The following is a 21,503-nucleotide window of genomic DNA, read 5'->3' as shown; positions in this document are numbered from 1 at the left end:
AGAGATTTAAAAGATAACTGGAGAATATTAGAAACAATTTTATGACAACAAATTTAGAACAAAGGTAAAATAGACAAATTCGTGGAGAAATAAAAATTTATATCAAAAACGATCAAGTAGAGTATGAGAAAGAAAAATTACAGAATATTACTTAAGAACATAGATGTCAATGCCCTAAACAGAAGATTAACAAGCAAAATCTAGCAATGTATTTACAATATAATAAACACGAGAATTCCCTGGCAGTCCAGTGGTTAGGACTCAGCACTTTCACTGCTGAGGTCCGGGTTCAATCCCTGGTTGGGGAACTAATATCCTGCAAGCCACACGGTGCAACCAAAAAAAATAATAACAACAAAAAAAAAGATAATAAACACATCATGACCAAGATTAGTTTATTCTAGGAAGTTTGATTCAACATTAGAAAATCTACTAGTGTAATTAATCATACTAATGTTAGAGGAGGAAAACCAAGTGAATATTTCAATCTATACAGAAAATGCACCTGATAATTCAACAATTTTTTATGTTAAAAATTCTTAGCAAACTAAAAAAAAGAAAGAAAAAAATAATTCTCAGCAAACTAGGTATAAAGCACCATTAACCTGATAAAGTGCCCCCTCCTGGAGGGGAGGGTATCTACATATATTTGGAATTCCATAAGGAAAATGTCTCTTCTCCCCATTTATTCAGTCATCTCTGATTTTTTTTTTAGTTTTATTGAGATATAATTAACATACAGTTATGTACAAGTTTAAAGTGTACAGCATAAATCAGCTCTCATTATAAAAGAAATTAAAACGTTTTTGTGGACCCCTAAAAGTATTGAGACTCCTAGGTATGATGCTTATTGTGTCCAGTGGATAAATCAGCCCAAATGATTAACACCATTAAGGGAATGATTAACACTATTTTCAGGATGTTTTTCTCTGGAAGGATGAGGAAAGGGGAGGCCACAGAGGAGGATCATACAGAGAGCTTCAAAAGTACTGAAATGTCCCATTAAACTAGTGGTGGGTGTCTTCATTTTTACTGGTTAAACAATACATATATTTTATATTTTTATATGTATGTATATATACATGGATATACACACATATATTCTTTTATATGTATGTTTCACAGTAAAATTTTTACAATAAAATATGTAAGGACCAGGTCATGGGGTGGGGGTGTGGGTCTTAAAGACCAGGGTAGGACCTGGCCGACCACAGGCACACGTAAATTTGCTCTGAATACTTTAATGACCATCTGGCTCTGAATCAAGTCCCTCCTGCTCACTCACAACGAGGGTCCTGCTCTGCCTGTCTGCCATCCCCACCACCACAGGGGTGGCTGGTGGAGGTTCTGGGGATCATCCTCCAGGCTCCAGAAGGACCACTGCCTTGGACTCAGCTGCTCAGCTGTAGGATGCTAAGGAACAAGGACTCTGCTAAGGGACAGATTCCCAGACCCAGGGTCCAGGGGGATGCAAGGGTATGGCTCTGGGACAGAAAACTGCCCAGAGCTTCCAGGGACCACAGTGGGAGGCTCTTTCTCAACCTCTTAGATAAGGGGTGGGAGTGGCAGTTCAGGCTTCCCGATCCCAGGAAATGGATGGATCTAGGCCCTGGATTCAAGGGGACAAGTGGCATTCAGAAGACTGGACCCCACATTGAATGTCCCTTAGATCACCAAAGATTCCACGTGCCAGGCATGGCTGGCACTGAATGGCACAGTCCCTGACCTGATAGGGTCATGCTGGTCAGGTGACCAGGGAGGCCTGGTGACCAGACTGAAGGACCTTGTTCATGTCTGGTTCTGTAACACCTCTGGGCCTTGGCCCAACCCTACGGGCGGTCATGGGTTGAGAGAGTCCAACAATAATGGAAACTGGATTTCCCGCCAGCCAGATGGAATGAGGGCTCTGAGTGGGTTTTTAAAAATAGCCTGTATCTTCCCTACCTGATTTTGTGTACCCATATTCATACCCACTACACCTGCTTCAGTCTTTTTTCTCGCTTCTGTCTCTTTCTGACTCTCTCTAGGTGTGTCTCTATCTTCCTTTCCAAGTCTTTCTCTGATTCTGCCTTCCCCTCCCCCCAGCCTCCCTCCCTGGTCCCACCTGCTGCAGAGCACTCTGGTTCCAAGGAAAAGAAGCTTTTGCTGTGAGTGCATCAGATGCCAGGACCTCCCCTCCCACTCCCTCCATCTCCTCCATGCACCCCCTCCTCCTGTATCTGAGGCCTGGCCTCAGCAGCCACTCCCCCCACTGTCACCCCCAGACAAGCTGGGAGGAAGGAACAGCTTGGATGTGGGGCTTGGATGGGGGTCGGCTTGGATGCAGGGCTGCCTTTCCCTCCTGCGGGGAGGCCAGAGCCTAGCTGGCTCGTGAATTATTGAGCTAGTGGCTCTACTTGGCAGAGCGCTGGGACCCGCAGCACCAGCCTAGAAGAGTGGGACAAACTCAAGGTCATTCAGGTTGAAACGAAACTCTAAGCTCCCAGCCTCCCTCCTATCCCCTCACCTGAGCCCCCAGGGCTAAACCTGGCAAATCCCCACCTTTCCTCACTTTATAGGGAACCCATCCCAGCCCTAGTCAGAGGTACCCCATGCTCTCCCCTGGCCCTGGCCTCTGACCTCCACACAGCTCCCCTCCATCTTTCATCCCTCAGACAGGGGGGCCCCTGAGGGTGGGACTCCACAGGAGGGGCCTGAGGGCAAGCCTGCTCAGACTGGGGGCTCCGAGTCTGGGTCTGCCCATCCCCAGTCTGTGTCACCACCTCCCTTAATGTCTCCTCACAGGGCTCTACCTTACTTAGGGGAGGTGGCACAAAGCCAGGACCCAGGGAGGGGCACTCCACAGCAGCTCCCACGCCAGCCTCTGGGCACATCCCTGCAAGCTCAAGAGAGAATCCTCCCCTCCCCAACCATCCCTATGATTTCAGCAAGAATTGAACAGTGTGGAAAGAAGCCCAGGATGTGAGGAGCTGGATCTCGGTTGAATGACTTACCCGCTCTGAGTTTCAGTTTGCTCATCCATAAAATGGGAAGAATAATATCTGCAGCTGGTCTTCCCAGAGCCTACTTGTGGGCCTGCTTTCACCTCTTCACTGCCACGGCTAGAAAGCAGCTATAGGGCCCAGGTTGGGGCCCAGTCTGGCCTCTATCTACTCCAGCTCCACTGTCTTGTCTATTTATTTTTCTAGTACTCCTTCATTGGGAACCACTCCTGGAGTCCCTCCCCTGGGACCCCAAAATGCCCTGGACAACCTTCCACTGCAGCACTAAGCTGCCACCTCTCACACTGTGTTGGCACCTGTGGGTATGATCTGTCTTCCAAGGTCACATGCCAAGTTTTACTCCTGTGTCTGCAGCAGTCAGACCAGGGCAAGGCGCAGAGTATGGGCTCAGTGATGCCTGTTGAGTGAGGGAATGGCCTAGAGGCTTTTCAGGTTCTCTACCTTGATTACCACCCCCTCCCCTGCCTCACCATGCTTGCCAGGGACTTTGACTGTCCACTGCTGCTGGCTCTCCCAAGCCTACTGTCCTCCTCAGTGGCTCACTTGGGAGATCTGGGGGCGGGACACTGCACCATCACCCTACCACTTCCGACAAACCCTGTTCTTTCCCCTCTACCCTTGAATTTCACCCATTTCCTTAGACCACAAACCCAGGGGGTTGTGCTAAACTGTTACTTTGGTGGCCTCCAATGAAGCAGGCCTCCAGATATCCATGCCCTTGTGTGTCCCCTCCCATGCTGACTCTGGGCTTGGCTATATGACTTGCTTTGGCCAATGGGATGCCAAGAAGCGTGAAGCAAGCAAAGAGTCAATAAGCACTTGTACAGTGGGGCTTGTCCTCTTGGAAGCCAGGTGCCTCGCTGTGAAGGTCAGCTAGGCTTCTTTTTTGTTTGCTTGTTTTTTGAATTTTATGACGAATTTTATTCCAAAGTGGCTCTACTAGTAAATACCAGAGACATTTATGTAGAGTTTGAATACTGTTTCAGGAAAATGGATAAAAGCAATATTTCTAGTTAATATGTTTTTAGATAATATGATATTAAATGTGTGACTTAAAATGTAATAAATATTAATGAACTTATTTACAAACCAGAAACAGACTCACAAACATAGAAAACAAACCCATGGTTACCAAAGGGGAAAGGAGAGGGGGATAAATTAGATAAACAACAAGGTCCCACTGTATAGCACAGGGTACTATATTCAATATCTTGTAATAAACTATAATGGAAAAGAAAAAAATGTAATAAATATTTAAAATAGATAAATATAAAATATGTAATAAATATTTAAAATAGTTTTACTATTTTATCTATTTTGAAAGGTTTATGTATTCAGAATCATAGGGGAGTTTGTTTTTTTTAAGGAGAACCACTTTATTTTGAGTAGTAAACAAAACTCCATTTATAATAAACAAACCTTCCATCAATTTCTTCACAGTTAGTCCAAAGAACAAAACCTCTGGCTTAATTAGAATTTACATTTAACCTTAAATATTCTAAAATCCATCCATGTCAATTTTGGAATTTTAATCTTGCCTGATACTATGAAATAGGGCAAACCTTGATCGATGGTCAAATTTCCAATTTTTGCTGTTAAGCCACTTTTCTTGACCTTGCTCTTGATTCTGTAACATTCCAGAATGTTCAATGGATTTGTAATAAACTTCCAAGATGAAGGGGAATTTCTTGTTCATTGTTTGCCTGAAATCTTGGCTTGTGTTCTTCTTCTCAAACAAAAAACATGTTCCAAAAAATGCTCACAAGTTCAGCTACTAAAACTCCTTTAAAGATCTTCTTTGCCAGTGGATCCATAGTATGGGCCATCCTGAGGCACATACTCGTGGGGCTGGGCATCAGACTTCTGAATGGTGAGAGACCAGGTGAAGAGAGGTCCTGAGAGAGGCAATGCCCTCGTGGTAATCGAGCCCCCGCTGCTCCCAGCTGAATGCAGACCCATAAACGACACCAGGCAAAACCAGCAGAATTGGCCAGCTGACCCCCGCTGAACCACAGAATTTTTAGAAATAATATATCATTTTAAGCCACTAAGTTTTGGGGTGGTTTATTTCTCAGCAATAGATAACTGAACCAAGGGCCATCCTGAGCCCTCTCTGCCCATGTCTGGCACATCCAGTCCTGTGGGATCCATATCCAGAATATATCATGTAACTGACCACTTCTCACCTCATTCCCAGGCACACCCTGGTCCAGGCCACTGTCTCTCTCGCCTGGATTATTCCCAAAGCCTCCTCACTGGACTCCCTGCCTCCACTCTTACTCTCCGGCAGTCATCATACAGGGACCAGAGTGAAGCTTCTCGGGTATTAGTCAGATCAAGTCACCCACCCCCCCACTTGAGACCCCCCAGTTACTTCCTATATCACTTAGATTAAAAGACAGACTCTTCAGTGGCCTTCGAGCCCTGTGCAGTCCAGTGCCCGTCACGTCTCCACCCCCACCACCAGTCACTCTCCCCTTGCTCAATGCGCTCCAGCAATGCTAGCTTCCTTTCTGTTTCTCGAACATGCTAAGCTCACCTCCATCTTGGGCCATTCACACCAGCTCTTTACTCTGCCCAGAAGACTCTTCCTCTAGGTCTTTCTGTCTAAGTCTTCCAGTTCTCAGCTTACACGTCCGCATCCCCCCAGAAAGGCTACTTATAGAAGAGGGAACTGAGGCTCGGAGAAGTGAGGTCATTTCCCAAGTACCCACAGTTAGGAAGAGTCTGGGCTGAGTTTTCATCCTAGGTCTGTGTAAGCCCCCACTCCAGGGCTCTTTCTGCCACATCAGTGGTTTGGGAGGGTGAAGGTCATGGGCTCCCGAGAAAGGAGAGGGGTTGGAGGGGCTTCCTTCACTTACTCCTCCCACAAACACTCCCAGCCATAGCCCTTGGACCCTGTCCTGAGCTGGGTGCTGGGGACTCAGAGATGAATCAGACCAGACTTTACTCTCCAGGAGCTCCTGTCTGGGGAGAGGGAAAGCATCAGAGGAGGGCTCAGACAGCCCTCTGCGGTAACTCAGGGAGACAGCCTTCTAGCTGGGGGCTCTCTGGGAAGGCTTAACAGGGGATGTGAGACTGGCTGGGGGCGGGGGGAGAGAGCCAGAAATTGGGGATGGTGTTCAGTGGCCAGAGCTGCCTATTGTTCCCTGTGAGGGACCGGGAGACTCAGCATCGGCTATGTGTGTCCAAGCCGCTGTGTGTGTGTTGTGTGTGTGTGTGTGTGTGTGTGTGTGTGTGTGTGTGTAAGAGAGTGAGGGAGCAGTACTGGGGGTGAGGTGGAGGCTAGGCAAGAGAAGGGCTGAATGAATAGATTTTACTGATGTGGAAGCTAAAGCCCAGAGAGGCTGAGTTGCTGCCCCAGCTCACAAAGCACTAGGTGGTAAAGGCAGGATTTGAACCCAGACTGTCTTGACACCACCTCCTCCAGGGCCCACTGCTTATTCACTATGTGACCTCAGCTAAAGCCATTCTCTTCAGGAGCCTTATTTCCTCATCAGTAAACTGAAGGAGTTGGATGAAGTTTCTTCCAGCACGAGGACTCTGCAGAAAATACCTCTACTAGAGCTTAGAACCAAATTCAGAACCAAAGAAGCAGCCACCGGCTCAACCTGGTACAGGATGGCTTCTCGGCCTGCAGCTCCCTCCAGTCCTAGCAACTGGATGCCATGCAAACTAAAGCCAGGGAGCCCCAGTAATTCCCCCAGTGTCAGGTGGACCTGGGGTCTCCCTCTCAACAGCCCAACCTAGAGTTCCAGAAGCGCTTATAGCCCAGCTCCTTAGAACTCCAGGGCTCCAACTACACCTCTAACCACATTATCAGCCCAGCCCAGATCCCAGCTTACCTGTCCAACATTCCCCAGCATAACTCCAGGACTCCCCTGGTTCTCTCCAGCCTCCAGGAACACCATCCTTTAGCCAATGAAGGAAAGGGGAGAGGCAACTCTGAACAGTCATTGGCCCACTGTTTGACAAATATAGACAGACTGACCAATCAGAAAAGCCAAGACAGCCTCAACTTCCATGTTCCAATTCTGTTCATCCTCCACCATTCTATTCCCACGGGGCTCCCTTTCAGGTGGTTCCATTCCATGTATTCCATTCAGAAGTCCAGGAAATTATATCTGGGAAAGAGAGGTATGTTAAGTAGAATTAGAGCTGATTACAGAAGGGAATTCTTGAGGGGAGAACTCCCCCATTCTGCTGGGGCCTGGGGCATTCTCCAGAGCCCAGTTTCAGTGGTATCCAGAGGAGCCACTGCAAAGAGCTCAGGCTCTGAACAGAAAGAACTTGGGCTCAGTTCTGGGCTCTGCCCCTTAACTAGTTGTGTGAACTTGGGCAAGAGGCTTAAATCTCTGAACCTCTGTTTTCTTAGCTATAAAATAAGGATTTGGGATCTATATTCACTGAGTTATTGTGAGGATTAAATGGGAATAAGGCTCATAATATACCTAACACACAGTAGATGATTATGGTCAGTCATAGTAATTTGTTCTCCTGCTTATTCTCAGAGGCAGTGGTCTGGCCTCTGAGAGTCCTGGCCCCAGAATGGCTGGGGAGGCAGAGAGGGGGCAGGAAGAAAGGGTTAAAATAAAATAGCTGTCATCTAATTACCATGTGCTGGCCTCTGTAGTAATCACCACTTGAAACTATTACTACTTTAACATTGTGGAAAAGGCGTCTGAGGCACAGAGAAGTTCAATAATGTGGTCAAAGTCACACAGCTAGCAAATGGCAGAATTGGGACATAAATGCAGGCTCCCTGGCTCCAGAGTTCAAACTCTGAACCACCATTCTGTCCTACCTCACATTAATCCCATTTTAGGATGAGAAACGCTGAGGTTCAAAGAGATAAGTTCACACTGCTGCTGAACAGGGGTATACCTAGGACTCCAACTTAGATCCTGTGACTCCGAAGTTCTGGCAATTTCTGCCATTGAGTGCTGCCCCCTAGTGCCCCCTATGGGAGAAGCACACCAGAGGCAAGGAGCGCATACCAATGGATCCACACTCCACTGCCCACACTCCCCTGACCCACTGCTTCTCCTCACACCCAAAGCTGCAGGTCTTATAGCTTCCAAGTATCACTGTGAATGTCATCCATATATACAATCATGATATTTCTTGGCCATCTCACAAATACTTAAATTCAACAGGTCTAACTCCAAGTTTACACTTTTATACCCCAAACCTGCCCTCCCCAGTCATCTCCATCCATCCACTAGCACAAGCCAGAACCCCAGCCATCCTTGACACCTCCCTCTCCCCCTCATTCTTTCACCAGTCCAGGAGCCTGAATGGTGGCCGAGGAAGGAGACCAGAAAAGTAAACATGGATCAGAACAGAGCAACAGCGGTGGAAGCAGAGGATCAGGACAATGGCCCCCAATTGTGGCCAAGAGGAAAAACTGAACTCAGGTGGTTAGAAAGGCAGGACTTTCTGCTTAGAAAGAAGCCCAAACACAGCTTTAAGGGCCAGGAGGAGGACACAGTGTTTCTTACTGGGAGCCAGAAGGACTGGGTTCCCACCCAGCTTCACTACTAACTCACAGTATGGCCTTGGGACCTTGATGTGTCTCAGTTTCCCCATCTGTAAAATGAATATGACCATGGCTACCTCTAGGGCTGTTGTAAGGATCAAATTTAAAGGAGTTTGCTTTGTAAACTGTAAAGAGAAGTGCACAGGAGAGGTGGACTATTATCTGGAAACTTCACTCCAATAGACTTCTCTCCTTTGTTATGCTAAATGCTGGACCCATAAGGTACCTTGTTTTGTTTTCAAAGAATGTCATCAGTTTGGGGGCTTTTTTTTTTTTTTTGGCCAAGCCAGGATCTTAGTTCCCCGACCAGGGATTGAACCCAGGCCCTCAGCAGTGAAAACACCAAGTCCTAACCAGTGGACTACCAGGGAATTCCGTTGGGGACTTTTTTTTTTTTAATCTTCTCTTTTCTTTTTTTTAAATTTATTTATTTTTGGCTGCATTGGGTCTTTGCTGCTGCGCACGGGCTTCAGTAGTTTTGGCACGCGGGCTCAGTAGTTGTGGCTCGTGGGCTCTAGAGCAGAGGCTCAGTAGTTGTGGCACACGGGCTAAGTTGCTCCACGGCATGTGGGATCTTCCCGGACCAGGGCTCAAACCCGTGTCCCCTGCAATGGCAGGCAGATTCTTAACCACTGCGCCACCAGGGAAGCCCATTGGGGGCTTTTTAAATTGTGGTAAACAAACAAACAAAAACAACCAAAATATATAAAATATATATATATATATATATATACAGAAAAATTGCCATTTTGCCCATTTTTAAGTTACAATTCAGTGGCATTAATTACATTCACACTGTTGTGCAACCATCACCATTTTCTATTTCCAAAATTTTTCATCATCCCAAATAGAAACTCTGTACCCATTAAGCAATAACTCCCAATTCCTCCCTCCCTCCAGCCCCTGGAAACCTCTAATACCTGTCTCTATGAATTTGTTTATTCTGAATATTTAATATAAGTGGAATCACAATATTTGTCCTTCTGTGTCTGGCTTATTTTACTTAGCATGATGTCTTCAAGGTTCATCTATGCTGTAGCATGTATCAGAACTTCATTCGTTTCATGGCTAAATAATACTCCAATGTGCATATATACCATATTTTGTTTATCCACTCATCTGTTGATAGACACTTGAGTTTTCCACCGTTTGGCTATGGTGAATAGTGCTGCAATGAACACTGGTGTATAAGTACCTGTTTTCAGTTATTTTTGGTATATACCTACACTGTCATCAGTTTTTGACAGAGTTTTTCAGTATACACTGTGGCAGGGGTATGGGCCCTTGGGAACAAGGCCCAGTGTATCTGAGTGTGGGAGGGAGAAGGGCAGATGAGGAGAGAGGTTTCAGTGTGGCTATGATTAAAATACCAGCTAACTTGTGCCTTTTGCAAAGTACTCCACAAAACACTCTGGAGGAGGAAATATTATCATCTCCATTTTACAGATGAGGAGAAGGGAAGTGGCTTCTCCTAGGCCCCACAGCTGGTGAGGGGCAGGGGCTCCAGAGAAAGGTTCCCTCACACATCAGCAAGTACAGGCAGAGGTTCAGAGATCATATTTCCCTTCCTTCCCCTTTTTTCTTTTTTTTCCTTTCTAGACAAAGAAAGTAGTTCTGAGCTGCTTCAATCATCATGTTCCTACTTATTAATCTACAGCATTTTAGGTACTACAGAATCAGAATTTTACAACGTACTTTTACTAAACGTGGTCTGGAAAAAGCAAAACCATGAAGACAGAAGAAAGATCAGTGGTTGCCAAGGGCTCAGATAGTGGGGAGGAACTGATTGCAGAAGGGTTTAGGGAAATTTGGGGGGGTGATGAAATTGATCTATATTTTGACTTGTGGTGGTGGTTATGCAACTGTATGTATTTTTCAAAACTCACAGAACTGTACCCTAAAAAAGGTAAATTTTACTGTATGTAAATTATACTTTAATCTTTAAAAGAAAAGAATGAATAAATGAATGGGGGAAAACTGAATAAGATTCCAGATGCTTGGATTTTTGCTACCTTGAAAACCTGGCAAGTAACCGTGCCCTTAATTATTTAGTTACAGCATAAGTTATTTTTTTCATGCACTCATTCATTCATGATAAAATGAAAGTCCTTGAATCCAACACAAGAATCAGAACATCACTAAAAATTAAATCTACTTATGGTTCCCCACCGTTCCTGACCCCTCCACTACCCCACCCCCAGGCAATCACTATTCTGAATTCTGTGTTCCTCATTCTCTTGCCTTTTTTTTTTAAGTTTTTTTTTCACACATAAATTAGGTTTAACCTTCTGAATTTGCCCTCTCCCCCTTTTTTTAGGTCAAAACAGGTCAAAAACAGCAACTTCATATGGTTCAACCCAATATTATGCCTAAATATAGTACTTCTAGTTGTATTTGAACTTTATGAAAAGGATACCATTCCACATGCACTCTTCTGGGACTTGCATTTTTTTCACTCAGTATTATATCACCATGATCCAGCCATACTGCTATTTTTCATTCATTTTCTACTGCTATATAATTATTCCACGTTTCTTTACCTCCTGTCAATGGCATTTGGATGTTTTCAGTTTGGGGCTACTGTGAACAATGTTTCTACTACCATTCTTGTACATTTCTCTTGGCATATGTGTGAAATTCTTGTGTCTGTAACACAGGAATGCACTTACTGGGTCTTAGGGCACACAGATATTCAATTGTACACTATGTGACTCACTTTCTGAGCTCCAAATGAAGGTACAACGGCCACTTGCCCCAGGTGAGAATGTGAACAAGATGTGGTGGGAGGGACTGCCAAGGAGGGTCCCTGGTGGAAATTGAGCATCTACTCTGTGCACATGGCAGGGCACCTGTGGAATGAGACAATGGTGTCCTGAGAGGTGAGATAGGGAAGGAAACCCCCCAGTTGCCATGGGAATTAGCTTCCAAGGAGTGTCCCACCCTGGCTGGGCAAGGAGAGGACTAGGCAACTCAAACAGGGCAGACAAAGATACTGTCCTAATTGGCAGTATCTCCATCTAGGCTTAGGAGGTTGTGTATCTTTGGTACACCTGGAGGGAAGGGGTCTAGGCAGTACTGAATTCCTCCCACTTACCAGTCCTTACTCCAGTGATCTCTTCCCATATCCTTTATCTCATTTTGCATCCATTATCTTTTTTAATTCTCCCAGTTTGAGAGAGGTACTATTATCTCCACAGATGAGGCTTAGAGAAGGAAGTGTCTTGCCCAAAGTCACACCATTTGGGCCAACTGCCTGAGCAAATAATCCCCCCGTCCTAAGTCTCAGTTTCCTCACCTGTAAAATGGGAATGATAACACCTGAGGTGTAATCCTCAGGTGTAAGGACTAAATAATACTATGCAAGTAAGGGGGTTAGCATGGATCCTGGAGATGTTCCCTAAAAGTCGCTTGTTTATTGGTGCTATTGTTGGTATTAAGGGGAGCAGGAACCCAGAATAATCCGACCCCTGACTCTTGCCACCCAATGATGTTGCCTCTTCCAGAGACTCCATGGGATGCGGTGATCATGGCCCATTGTGGCCACCTCTGCTGATCTGGGATGTTTCAGGACTGCACAGCCCAGTCTCCTCCTCCACCCGCCCCAGAGCAGAGGCCTCTGTCTTCCTCTGCAGATTTCCTGGAAAAGAGAAAGTGAACTGATCAGAGCAGAGGAACCAGGCCCCCAGTTCTGCCTCAGGACAAACGGAGAAATCAGGTCCCAACGATTCAATCAGTAGAGAATACCTGCTGAGCCCCTAGGATGTGCCAGGTCCTGCTCTGAGCACCCGGGGCATTTGGGAACAAGAGCATACCCTAGTCAAAGGCTAAAGGAGGAGACGGAAGACAAGAAAACAGTGTGCTGAGTATCATGATAAGGAGTACAGAGAAAACCAGACAGGCGTAGGCGTCAGGGAAGGAGTTTTAGGAGACATGCCCTTTGAGCTTAGCCTTTAAGGCCCGGCAAGTCCTCCGCAGCAGCTCAGAGATTGCTGGGCCCATCTGTCCATTTAATAGAAAAGCAAACTGAGCCCCGGCGTCTGTCCACCGTGCCCGCCACACCTCACTTACCCGGACTAGGCCGAGCGCTGCTCTCGCAGTCCGCGGACCGAGTGCCAGAGCCCGGCCGCAGTGCCCGCCCAGCCCCCAGGGCGGGGCCTCGGCCCAGGTGCGCGGCGGAGGCGCTTCGCGGAGGCAGGAAGTGTGTCCCCAGCGGCTACCCGTGCAGCGCTCCCGCGAGACGCTCACCTGCGCCCCAGGTGAGCGGCGAGGGGGGCGGGGGGAGGGGCCGAGCTGGAGGCGGCTCACCTGGCGGGACAGGTAAGCCCCGCGCGGGCCCGAGGGGGCGCGAACCAAGGCGGCACCGGTGTGGAGAGACCCCCGAGGCTACGCCCGGGCGAGACGAGGGTCCCGGGGCCGGTTCCTCCGGTGCCACCCTCCCACTTCCGGGGTGCGCGGGCCGGGCCCGGCCAGGGAGCGGCCTGAGCGGGCGCCTGGTCTGGGCGGGCAAACTGGGGTGAGGGGGCCGTGTTCGCCCTTAGGGCTGCGCTGGCTTGGGGTGGGAGCCATGCTTGCTGGGGAGGCGGGGGCGGGAGGGGAGAGGGGGCCGTGCACACCCTGAGGAACAGTGTCGAGAGGCTGGGTCCGCCCGCGGGAAGAGGGCCCCTGCAGCTGGCGAAGCTGGTGCTTGCCCCGAGGGCATTGCTGGTGTAGGGGCTATGCTAGTCCGAGCGGCAGTGCCGGGGTCTGCTTCTCCCTTGCCCCCGGGACTAGGTGCCCGCGGATGCGGGAGTCCCGGGCTGAGCCTTTGGGGCAGGAGATCAAGGGTGCACGGATGCCGGGCACGAGAGCCGACGGCTGTTTCGTGAGCAGGGCTGGGGTGCCCCTCTCAGCTGGGTGTGCAAGACTCGAGTGGGTGGGACACAGGCTGGTGCGGCCGGTCCTGACCTGAGCACCTTCGGAAGAAGGGGATGGGACGGAGACAGACCTCGGAGTATGTGTGTTCTCAGGGACTACGGGGGAGTGGGAGAGCATCAATTAGAAGTTTGGGGAGGGTGTGCCTGGGGCCTGGGAGCTTCTGACCCTGAGGAGGATCCCTGCAGTGCCTTGGGGCGCCCACTGACCCAGCCCCTCCCAGGTGCCAGGCACAGCTCTAAGGCCCCTGCGCAGTCAGATCTCATTTAAACCTCAAGGTGGCCCCTGAAGATACTCCTCACTCCCCTTGTTAAAGACGAGAAAACTGAGGCCAGGAGTCTTACCCCAGGCCACAACAGGAGCCCCTGATAAACCAAGAGACTGGTGTTCCGAGGATTTTGGAGGTGGGGGCAGCAGCAGTGAGGGAGAGATACAGCCAGGACAAAATGGGCTGAGATTGACTTTAGGAGGGTTTAGGGCCTAGAAAGGAGGGGAAAACTGAAGCCAAGCACTGTCCTTACCCCAGGTCTTGTCCCCCTTTCCTCCATCCCCCCCCCGCCCCCCACCCCGAGATGTGTGGCACAGAGCAAAGTACAGGGGCTCCAGAGTCTGGCGGACCACAGTACAAATCCAGCTCCATTCCTTTCCAGCTAGGTGTCTCTGGGCAAGTCACTTCACCTCTCTGAGCTTCAGATTCCTGACCTGTAAAGTGGAGATATAATACTTGCCGGGCAATTGTGAGTGTTAAATAAAGCAAAAGTCCTCTTGAGCTGGAGCCTATTTCTGGCCCATTTGCTGCTGCTTCCTCAGCATTTAGTACAGTGCTGAGCACATGGTAGGTGCTCAGAAAATATTTGTTGGATGAATTTAATGAATGGTAGCGACTGCTAAAACCTTGGAGGTAGAGGAGGAGACAGTAACCAAGACCATGAACAATAACCTCTTGTTGTTCTTACAAACCCCAGGTACCCCAGAGCTCAGTGTGGTTCAAACAGTGTAGATGTGCCCACCCTCCTGATCCAAGGGCTGAGCCTGAAAGACTCAGGGCTCTCCCTATGCAGGCCCTCCTTGGGCACAGGCTCACCCATGGAGCTGGCAGCTGACCACTTTGCCCCCTTCCTCCCAAATAATAGATGGGATGGGGTAGTGGATAAGAGTCTGGGCCAGGCCACTTGCATTCAAACAGCTGTGTGGCTTTGGACAACTTAGTTAACCTCTCTGTGCCTCTGTATAACAACAACAACAATAATACCTACAAATAGGGTTGTGAGAATTAATTAGTTGAATACATTTAAAGCACTGAGAATAATGTAAGCTTTCAATAATTAACTCTTTTACTAGAAGGCAAACTCCTGAGGTTAGGGAATTTTGTCTGTTTTACCACTTTATCCACGGAATTTAGAAGTGTCTGGCATACAGCAGGCTCTCAGTAAATATTCATAAATGAGTGAATGAATAAATCCATACCCACCCCAACATTGCTCAAACCCAGGCAAAGGTTTTTAACCGCTTGCCTCTCTGGATTGTGAGGGACTTTCAAGTCACCTGTTACAATTTCAGTTTGCACACCTTTGGAGGGGGACTTCACCTTACTCTCGCCAGACTGCTGCTCCCCCCACTCTGGTCAGCCTGGAGCCTAAGTCCTTTCTCTTTCTACCTAATGGTCCTGGTTCTACCCAGAGGTCACACAGAATGTATTAGTCTCCTGAAGTACTTACTGTACCAAGCTTGTTCCAGACACTGATGCAGAAAGGAATCAGACACAGTCCCTGCCCCTCGGGGTCATATAGGCTTATCTTCAAACACTGGGTTCAAAGCCAACTCAGCTGACCAAGATCCCAGCAGAATGCTGTGGGGAGAGGGGCTCCCATCTGAGTTGAGGTTCTAGAGTGTCCTTGGAGAAGGACCGCTGAGTGGGGCTGGGGGAATGGGTTGAAGAGTTGCAGGAATAGTTAAAGAATTCCTGTATCCTCCTCATCCACATTCACCATGGCTAACATGCCCTCCTTTTCTCTGTCTACACACATATACCTTCTGTTTTGGGGGGAACCCTTTGAGGTTAGGTTGCAGACATCATTCTTCTTTACCCCTAAATGCTTCTGTATATGTTGCCTAAGAATAAGAACATTGTCTTATTTAACATTGGAAATTTAACATTGACGTAATACTATTAAATAATATACAGTCTATTTTTAAATTTTACCAATTATCCAATTTCTCCTTGTGATCCAGGATTCAATTCAGGATCACACAGTCCATTTAGTGTCATGTCCCTTAACTTGGGCTTGTCTGATGTTTCTTCATGATTACATTCAGGTTATACGTTTTTGGCAGGACTACTCCATAAGCGATGCTGTGTCCTTTTTAGTGCATAGTATCAGGAGACACATCATGTCAGTTTGTCCCATTATTAATAATGTTAACTTTGATCATTTGATTAAAGTAGTGTTTGCCGAGTTTCTCCAGATTTGTGTTTTGTTGTTGTTGTTGTTGTTTTAAATTGTCACTGGCTGCCATAAGTAGAAGGGAATAGAGGTAGCCAGGATGGGGACCTTGACAGTATGTGGGTGAGAGATGGTGGTGGACCAGTTTAGGGAGGTAGCATTGATTTGCCCAAAGCACATTGCCTATTAGAGCCAGAACTGGGACTAGGATACAGATATCCTGATGCCCAGTCCCAGGTTCCTTTCACATCACCAGTTCTAGGACACTAGTGCCATTAAATCAGGGATAAATAAAAAGTTAAGAGATTAATGTCTCAGAAAATCCAGGCTAAGGATAGTTACTCCCCAGCACACCCCTACATGTGATCAAGGACCCTCCCAAGTACATCACTATGTAATGTTCCCGCAGGCAGAATTGTTTACTCCCATGATGCCCCATATATCCTACGTGTTCCAGCTCATGAGCTTTTGAGCATCTGTTTTCCCTACAAAACCATGTGTGAATCACAGGAACAGCGCCTATAGTTCATTCATTTTTGGTTCTTCTGTACCTAACACAGGGCCAGGTTCAGTGAAATCTTAGCTCTGAGCTTGCTAGCAACCAAGTCGAAAAGGGAAAGAAGATGTATTTTGAGGCTTGGCTTTCTCGTCTAGTCAAAGGAAGCAAAACAGTGCTTGATGTTAAATGTTGATAGGAGAGCAAATCTGAGCCATACTGAAACATTGACGGGGGACCTGTTGATTCCCATGTCTGATCTGAAAGAGGAGGGGAAGAAAGGGAAGGTGCTAATGATCAGGTTCTGTAGCAAGTCAATGGAAAGGCATTTGTTCAGCAGCCTCAGAGGCTCTGTGCTGCTGGGCTTACCAACAGTGGGAAGAAACTCAGGGAGACCGTTGCCCAGAAAGTGAGATCCCAGGAGATTTTTCTTTTTATGTGGTAAAATATGCATAAAATTTACCATTTTAATTTTTTAAAGTAATTTTAACATTATAGTCCTGTGACATTAAACACATTCACACTGTTGTATAACCATCACTACCATCCATCTCTAGAACTTTTTCATCTTCCCAAACTGAAACTCTACCCGTTATATACTAACTTTCCATTCTCCCCCATCTCCAGCAACTACCATTCTACTTTCTGTCTCTGTGAATTTGACTGTTCTAGATATTTCATATAAGTGGGACCATACAATATTTGTCCTTTTGTGTCAGGCTTATTTCATGTAGCGTAATGTCTCAAGGCTTATCAATGTTATAGCGTGTATCAGAATTTCATTTCTTTTTAGGGCTGAATAATATTCCATTGTGTGTATAGACCACATTTTGTTTATTCATTCATCCATCAATGAACATTTGGGTTGTTTCCATCTCTGCCTATTGTGAATAATGCTGCTGTGAACATTGGTGTACCAGTATCTGTTTGAGTGCTTGTTTTCAATCATTTTGAGTATATATGCAGAAGTGATATTGCTGGATCAGATGCTAATTTTATGTTTAACTTTTCGAGGAAACTCCACACTGTTTTCCACAGCAGCCATACCACTCTATATTCCCACCAGCAATGCACAAGGGTTCCAACTTCTCCATATCTTCTCCAATGCTTGTCATTTCTGTTTTTAATAGTAACCATCCCAATGGGTGTGAAGTCCCAGGAGATTCTGATACATAGTTAGACCACAGAAAGAACTTCCTCTCTGGGGAGCAAGGGGATACTAGACAGGGTTCGTGGGCATACGTGGGCCCATCCACATCACAGACCTCTCAGAAACCAGAAGTCTGAAGCTCCTCAGGTCATAGCGCAGGAGCTCGCCGCTGACCTCTGATCCTGACTCCTTCCTGGCCTCTCCCCCACAGGTGCCTGGCTACGGCAAACCATGCGGTGAGCCATGCCCCGCCCTGGACACCCCCGCCCATCATCTGGGCCCCCACGCTTGGGACCCTGGGAGCGGCCAACGGAGCTATGCCTGGAGACATATGACGAGCCATCCCGGGCCCCACCGAGCCGCCGCACCCGTAGGCCAGACCCCAAGGACCCCGGCCACCATGGACCCGAGAGCCTTACCTTCATCTCTGGCTCTGCTGAGCAGGCTGCTGAGCCCCCAGCCTGCTGCCTGCTCTGGCGACCCTGGGTGTGGGACTGGTGCCGGGCTGCCTTCTGCTTCCGCCGCTGCCGGGATTGCCTCCAGCGCTGTGGAGCCTGTGTGCGGGGCTGCAGCCCCTGCTTGTCCGCTGGGGACTCCCCTGAAGGGGCTGCTGAAGCCAACTGGGTCAAGGAGCACAACGGAGTGCCCCCCAGCCCTGACCGTGCCCCTCCCAGCCGGCGGGATGGCCAGCGGCTCAAGTCGGCCATGGGTAGCAGCTTCAGCTACCCTGACGTCAAGCTCAAAGGCATTCCTGTGTATCCCTACCGCAGCACCACCTCCCCAGCCCCGGACGCGGACTCCTGCTGCAAGGAGCCACTGGCCGACCCCCCACCCATGCGGCACAGCCTGCCCAGCACCCTTGCCAGCAGTCCCCGAGGCTCTGAGGAGTACTACTCCTTCCACGAGTCGGACCTGGACCTGCCCGAGATAGGCAGTGGTTCCATGTCCAGCCGAGAGATCGATGTGCTCATCTTCAAGAAGCTGACAGAGCTGTTCAGTGTACACCAGATCGACGAGCTGGCCAAGTGCACCTCAGACACTGTGTTTCTGGAGAAGACCAGTAAGATATCGGACCTTATCAGCAGCATCACCCAGGACTACCACCTGGATGAGCAGGACGCTGAGGGCCGCCTGGTACGCGGCATCATTCGCATCAGTACCCGAAAGAGCCGTGCCCGCCCGCAGACCACAGAGGGGCGCTCAACCAGGGTGGCTGCCTCTGCTGCCCCTGCCCCTGACAGTGGCCATGAGACCATGGTGGGCTCAGGGCTCAGCCAGGATGGTAGGTGGGGCCCCACAGGGCTGAGGGGCAGAGTAGAGGAGGCTCTGGACAGGGAGGGTTGCACTGGGGTCTTTGGCCACTGTGGGTCCACCCTCAGCCGGTCCCAGCTCTTCCTCCTCCTTTTTCTCCACTCTTCTACATCCCCTAACAGGTTCTTTCTGTCCCCTGCTGCCACCTGCCAGAGTAGCTTTCAGGCCCAACCATCTAGCCTAGTTAACAGGACCCAGGAACCCATGTGAATTTGGACCTCTTACCTGGCCTGGCCTGACCAAAACCCCTACCCACCCATTCATCCCTGCACAGACAGACCGACCGATACACACACACACACACACACTCTCTCTCTCTCTCTCTCTCTGTCTCTGCGTCTTTGTTTTAAACATCGTTTCCCTAGCCCAGCCCAGGGGTGAATGGCCCCTCTCTCAATGGGCTGAAGTGGGGAATAGGGTTGAAAGGATGTGATAATGACCACTGCCCCTTCATGTTCCCTCCCTAGAACTCACAGTGCAGATCTCCCAGGAGACGACCGCAGATGCCATCGCCAGGAAGCTGAGGCCTTACGGAGCCCCAGGTTTGGTCCTGACATGAGAGTGTGGAGAGGGGAGGGGACTGCCCTAGCAGCCCCCCACCTGCCCCTCTCCCAGCTTCCTCCTGGGGTGGGTGAGGATGGGATCAGAAAGGGACGAGAAGCCTGAGCAGCCTTATACCCCGTCCCAGTTCTGCAAACTGGCTTAAAGGTTCAGCTGGGAGAGATTCAGGGGGATGCCCCTGAACCAGCAGGGGTGGGGGGGCGGGGGGCAGGTGCCCAGAACCTGCATCTAAACCCAGGTCACTGGAGAGGAAAATGGAGGGCGGGTGAGGAGGGCCATCCATTGGTGCTGAGAAGGCACCATGTGTGGTTTCTACTGCTATCCTGTTGGCTTTTACAAGCCCCTGGGAGCAGGGTTATTACCCTTTAGAGAGCGAGACTGGGGTTCAGAGAGGTCAAGAAACTGAGTGGATCACCCAGCCAGGATCAGACTGACCCAGGCTCAAGTCCCCCTCTGCTCCTTCTCAGCAGGTTTCTCCCTGCCTGAGGGACTTGCATGAGCCCCTCCCCATCTCTGAGCCTCTGTTTCCTGCTCCCTTTCCCTTCAGGATACCAAGCCAGCCACGACTCATCCTTCCAGGGCACCGACACAGACTCTTCAGGGGCACCCCTGCTCCAGGTCTACTGCTAACCCGCACTGGGCCCAGGGGCCGCAACCCCTTCTGAGAGAAGCACGTCTACTGCATGAAGAGAGGGACCAGAACCCTCTTTGTGGGAGGGAGGCCATGAGCCCAGAAACAGTGCCCACTCTGGCTCCTCCTGCCTTGGCTGACTGGTTCCTGGACCACATGCATTTCACTGAGCCGTGGTGCCCACATCCCCCGGGTCCTCTGCTGGCCTGACCCCTGCCTGGGCCTGTTCCTTCCTGCCCACAGTCTTCAGGAAGCCTAGGTCATGGAAAGCAAAGACTGAGGGGTTAACTTCTGGAACTGAATCCTGACTCTGCCCCCATAACATGCTCCCCCTGTAACATACACCCCATAACCGATCATGCAAACCTCCCCCTCCCCAGGACAGCGGGGAGGGAAGTTACGTAACAGCTAAAAGAAGCTTGTCTTAAATGGATTGGGTTTGGGGGAAGACAGGGCCTCCAGAATTCCGTGGGCAGTACCCAATCCATGTTACATTCTGTTGAGCAGTTAGGTTCTCGGCTGATGTTCTACATGCTAACGTGACTATAGTACAAAACTTAATAGACATCTGTCTGCTCATCTTGGCTGTGATACTGTCCTTTCTGTCCCATTTGCCTGACTGCTGCGTGGAGCAGGAGACAGCACAGAGTATCCAGCCTGGCTTAGTGTCGCGGGGTTGAGGGCAGGAGGCTGAACTGAGAGCAGTGATGCCCATCTCTCGGGCTCACGGTGAGTTCTAGGAGACAGCCAGTCACAGTGCCTGTGCCTGAGAAGGGTTTACCACGTGCTTTCTGTCACTGTTGAGAGGTCCTTCTAGGCAGGCCTGCCTGGACTCCCTCTGTTGCCCCAATTCACTGCCTGTAGGCTGGCCTGCTTCTGGCCATCCCTGCAGTTTCCCCAAATCCCTGAGCACGTGTCAGCCCACCCCACCTCAGACCTGCTGCTCCCGCCACCTCCCCCTGGTGCGGACAGCACTCGGGGTCGCTGGTGTCTGCTCAGCAACCCAGGAGTGGGGGGGGGGGGGTCATTCTTCTTTCACAGGTGCTGGCGCTCAGAGGTGTCAAGGAATTTAGTGGGTCATGCAGCTACTAACTGTGGCTCTGTATCCGGAAGCTGGCCTCTTGGCAGTTGTGCCCCCAAGCTGGCAAGCTGACCTGCTTGGGGTAGAAGCAGGCTCCCCGTTTGGATATCAGAGCCCAGCTGGGTTCAGAAGGATCTTGCTTGGCTACTCCTCACACACAGGGGTGTGTTTGTTCTCTCAGTGAGACCGGAGCAGGCCCAGCAGCCCAGTCTTGACTGATGATAAGCTAGGTGTCCAGGATCCCTCACTGCCCCATTTCACCTGCAGCACCCCCCAGACCTTCCATTGCCCTCATGGGCACCCTTTGGAAAGTGACTGGACAAACTGTACTTGTCTGTTCAGTTTCCTATTGGACACACAGGATGGTCCCTTGTGGC

The 21,503-nt window shown here is 49.3% G+C and overlaps 1 protein-coding gene and 1 pseudogene across 2 annotated transcripts; one reads left to right on the top strand and one right to left on the bottom strand.

Annotated features, from left to right (window-relative positions):
- Positions 1-4,430: 4,430 nt before the first annotated feature.
- LOC132348479 (protein CEBPZOS-like) lies at positions 4,431-6,921 on the bottom strand (annotated as a pseudogene).
- A 5,859-nt stretch (positions 6,922-12,780) lies between these two features.
- Positions 12,781-20,624, top strand: KDF1 (keratinocyte differentiation factor 1). Of its 2 annotated transcripts, none has more exons than XM_059895990.1 (4): positions 12,781-12,858; positions 17,754-18,824; positions 19,321-19,395; positions 19,962-20,624. In XM_059895990.1, exons 2-4 carry the CDS (start codon positions 17,786-17,788, stop codon positions 20,042-20,044), a joined length of 1,197 nt encoding a protein of 398 aa, XP_059751973.1. In that variant the 5' UTR covers positions 12,781-12,858; positions 17,754-17,785; the 3' UTR covers positions 20,045-20,624. The 2 variants fall into 2 exon arrangements, with proteins under 2 accessions (XP_059751973.1, XP_059751963.1); XM_059895980.1 differs by lacking the exon at positions 12,781-12,858 and adding an exon at positions 14,106-14,189.
- The last annotated feature ends 879 nt before the right edge of the window (positions 20,625-21,503 follow it).

The sequence above is a fragment of the Balaenoptera ricei genome, chromosome 1, assembly GCF_028023285.1.
Source record: "Balaenoptera ricei isolate mBalRic1 chromosome 1, mBalRic1.hap2, whole genome shotgun sequence".
NCBI classification, from domain to species: domain Eukaryota; kingdom Metazoa; phylum Chordata; class Mammalia; order Artiodactyla; family Balaenopteridae; genus Balaenoptera; species Balaenoptera ricei.
This window is presented reverse-complemented; position numbering and strand designations above follow the sequence as displayed.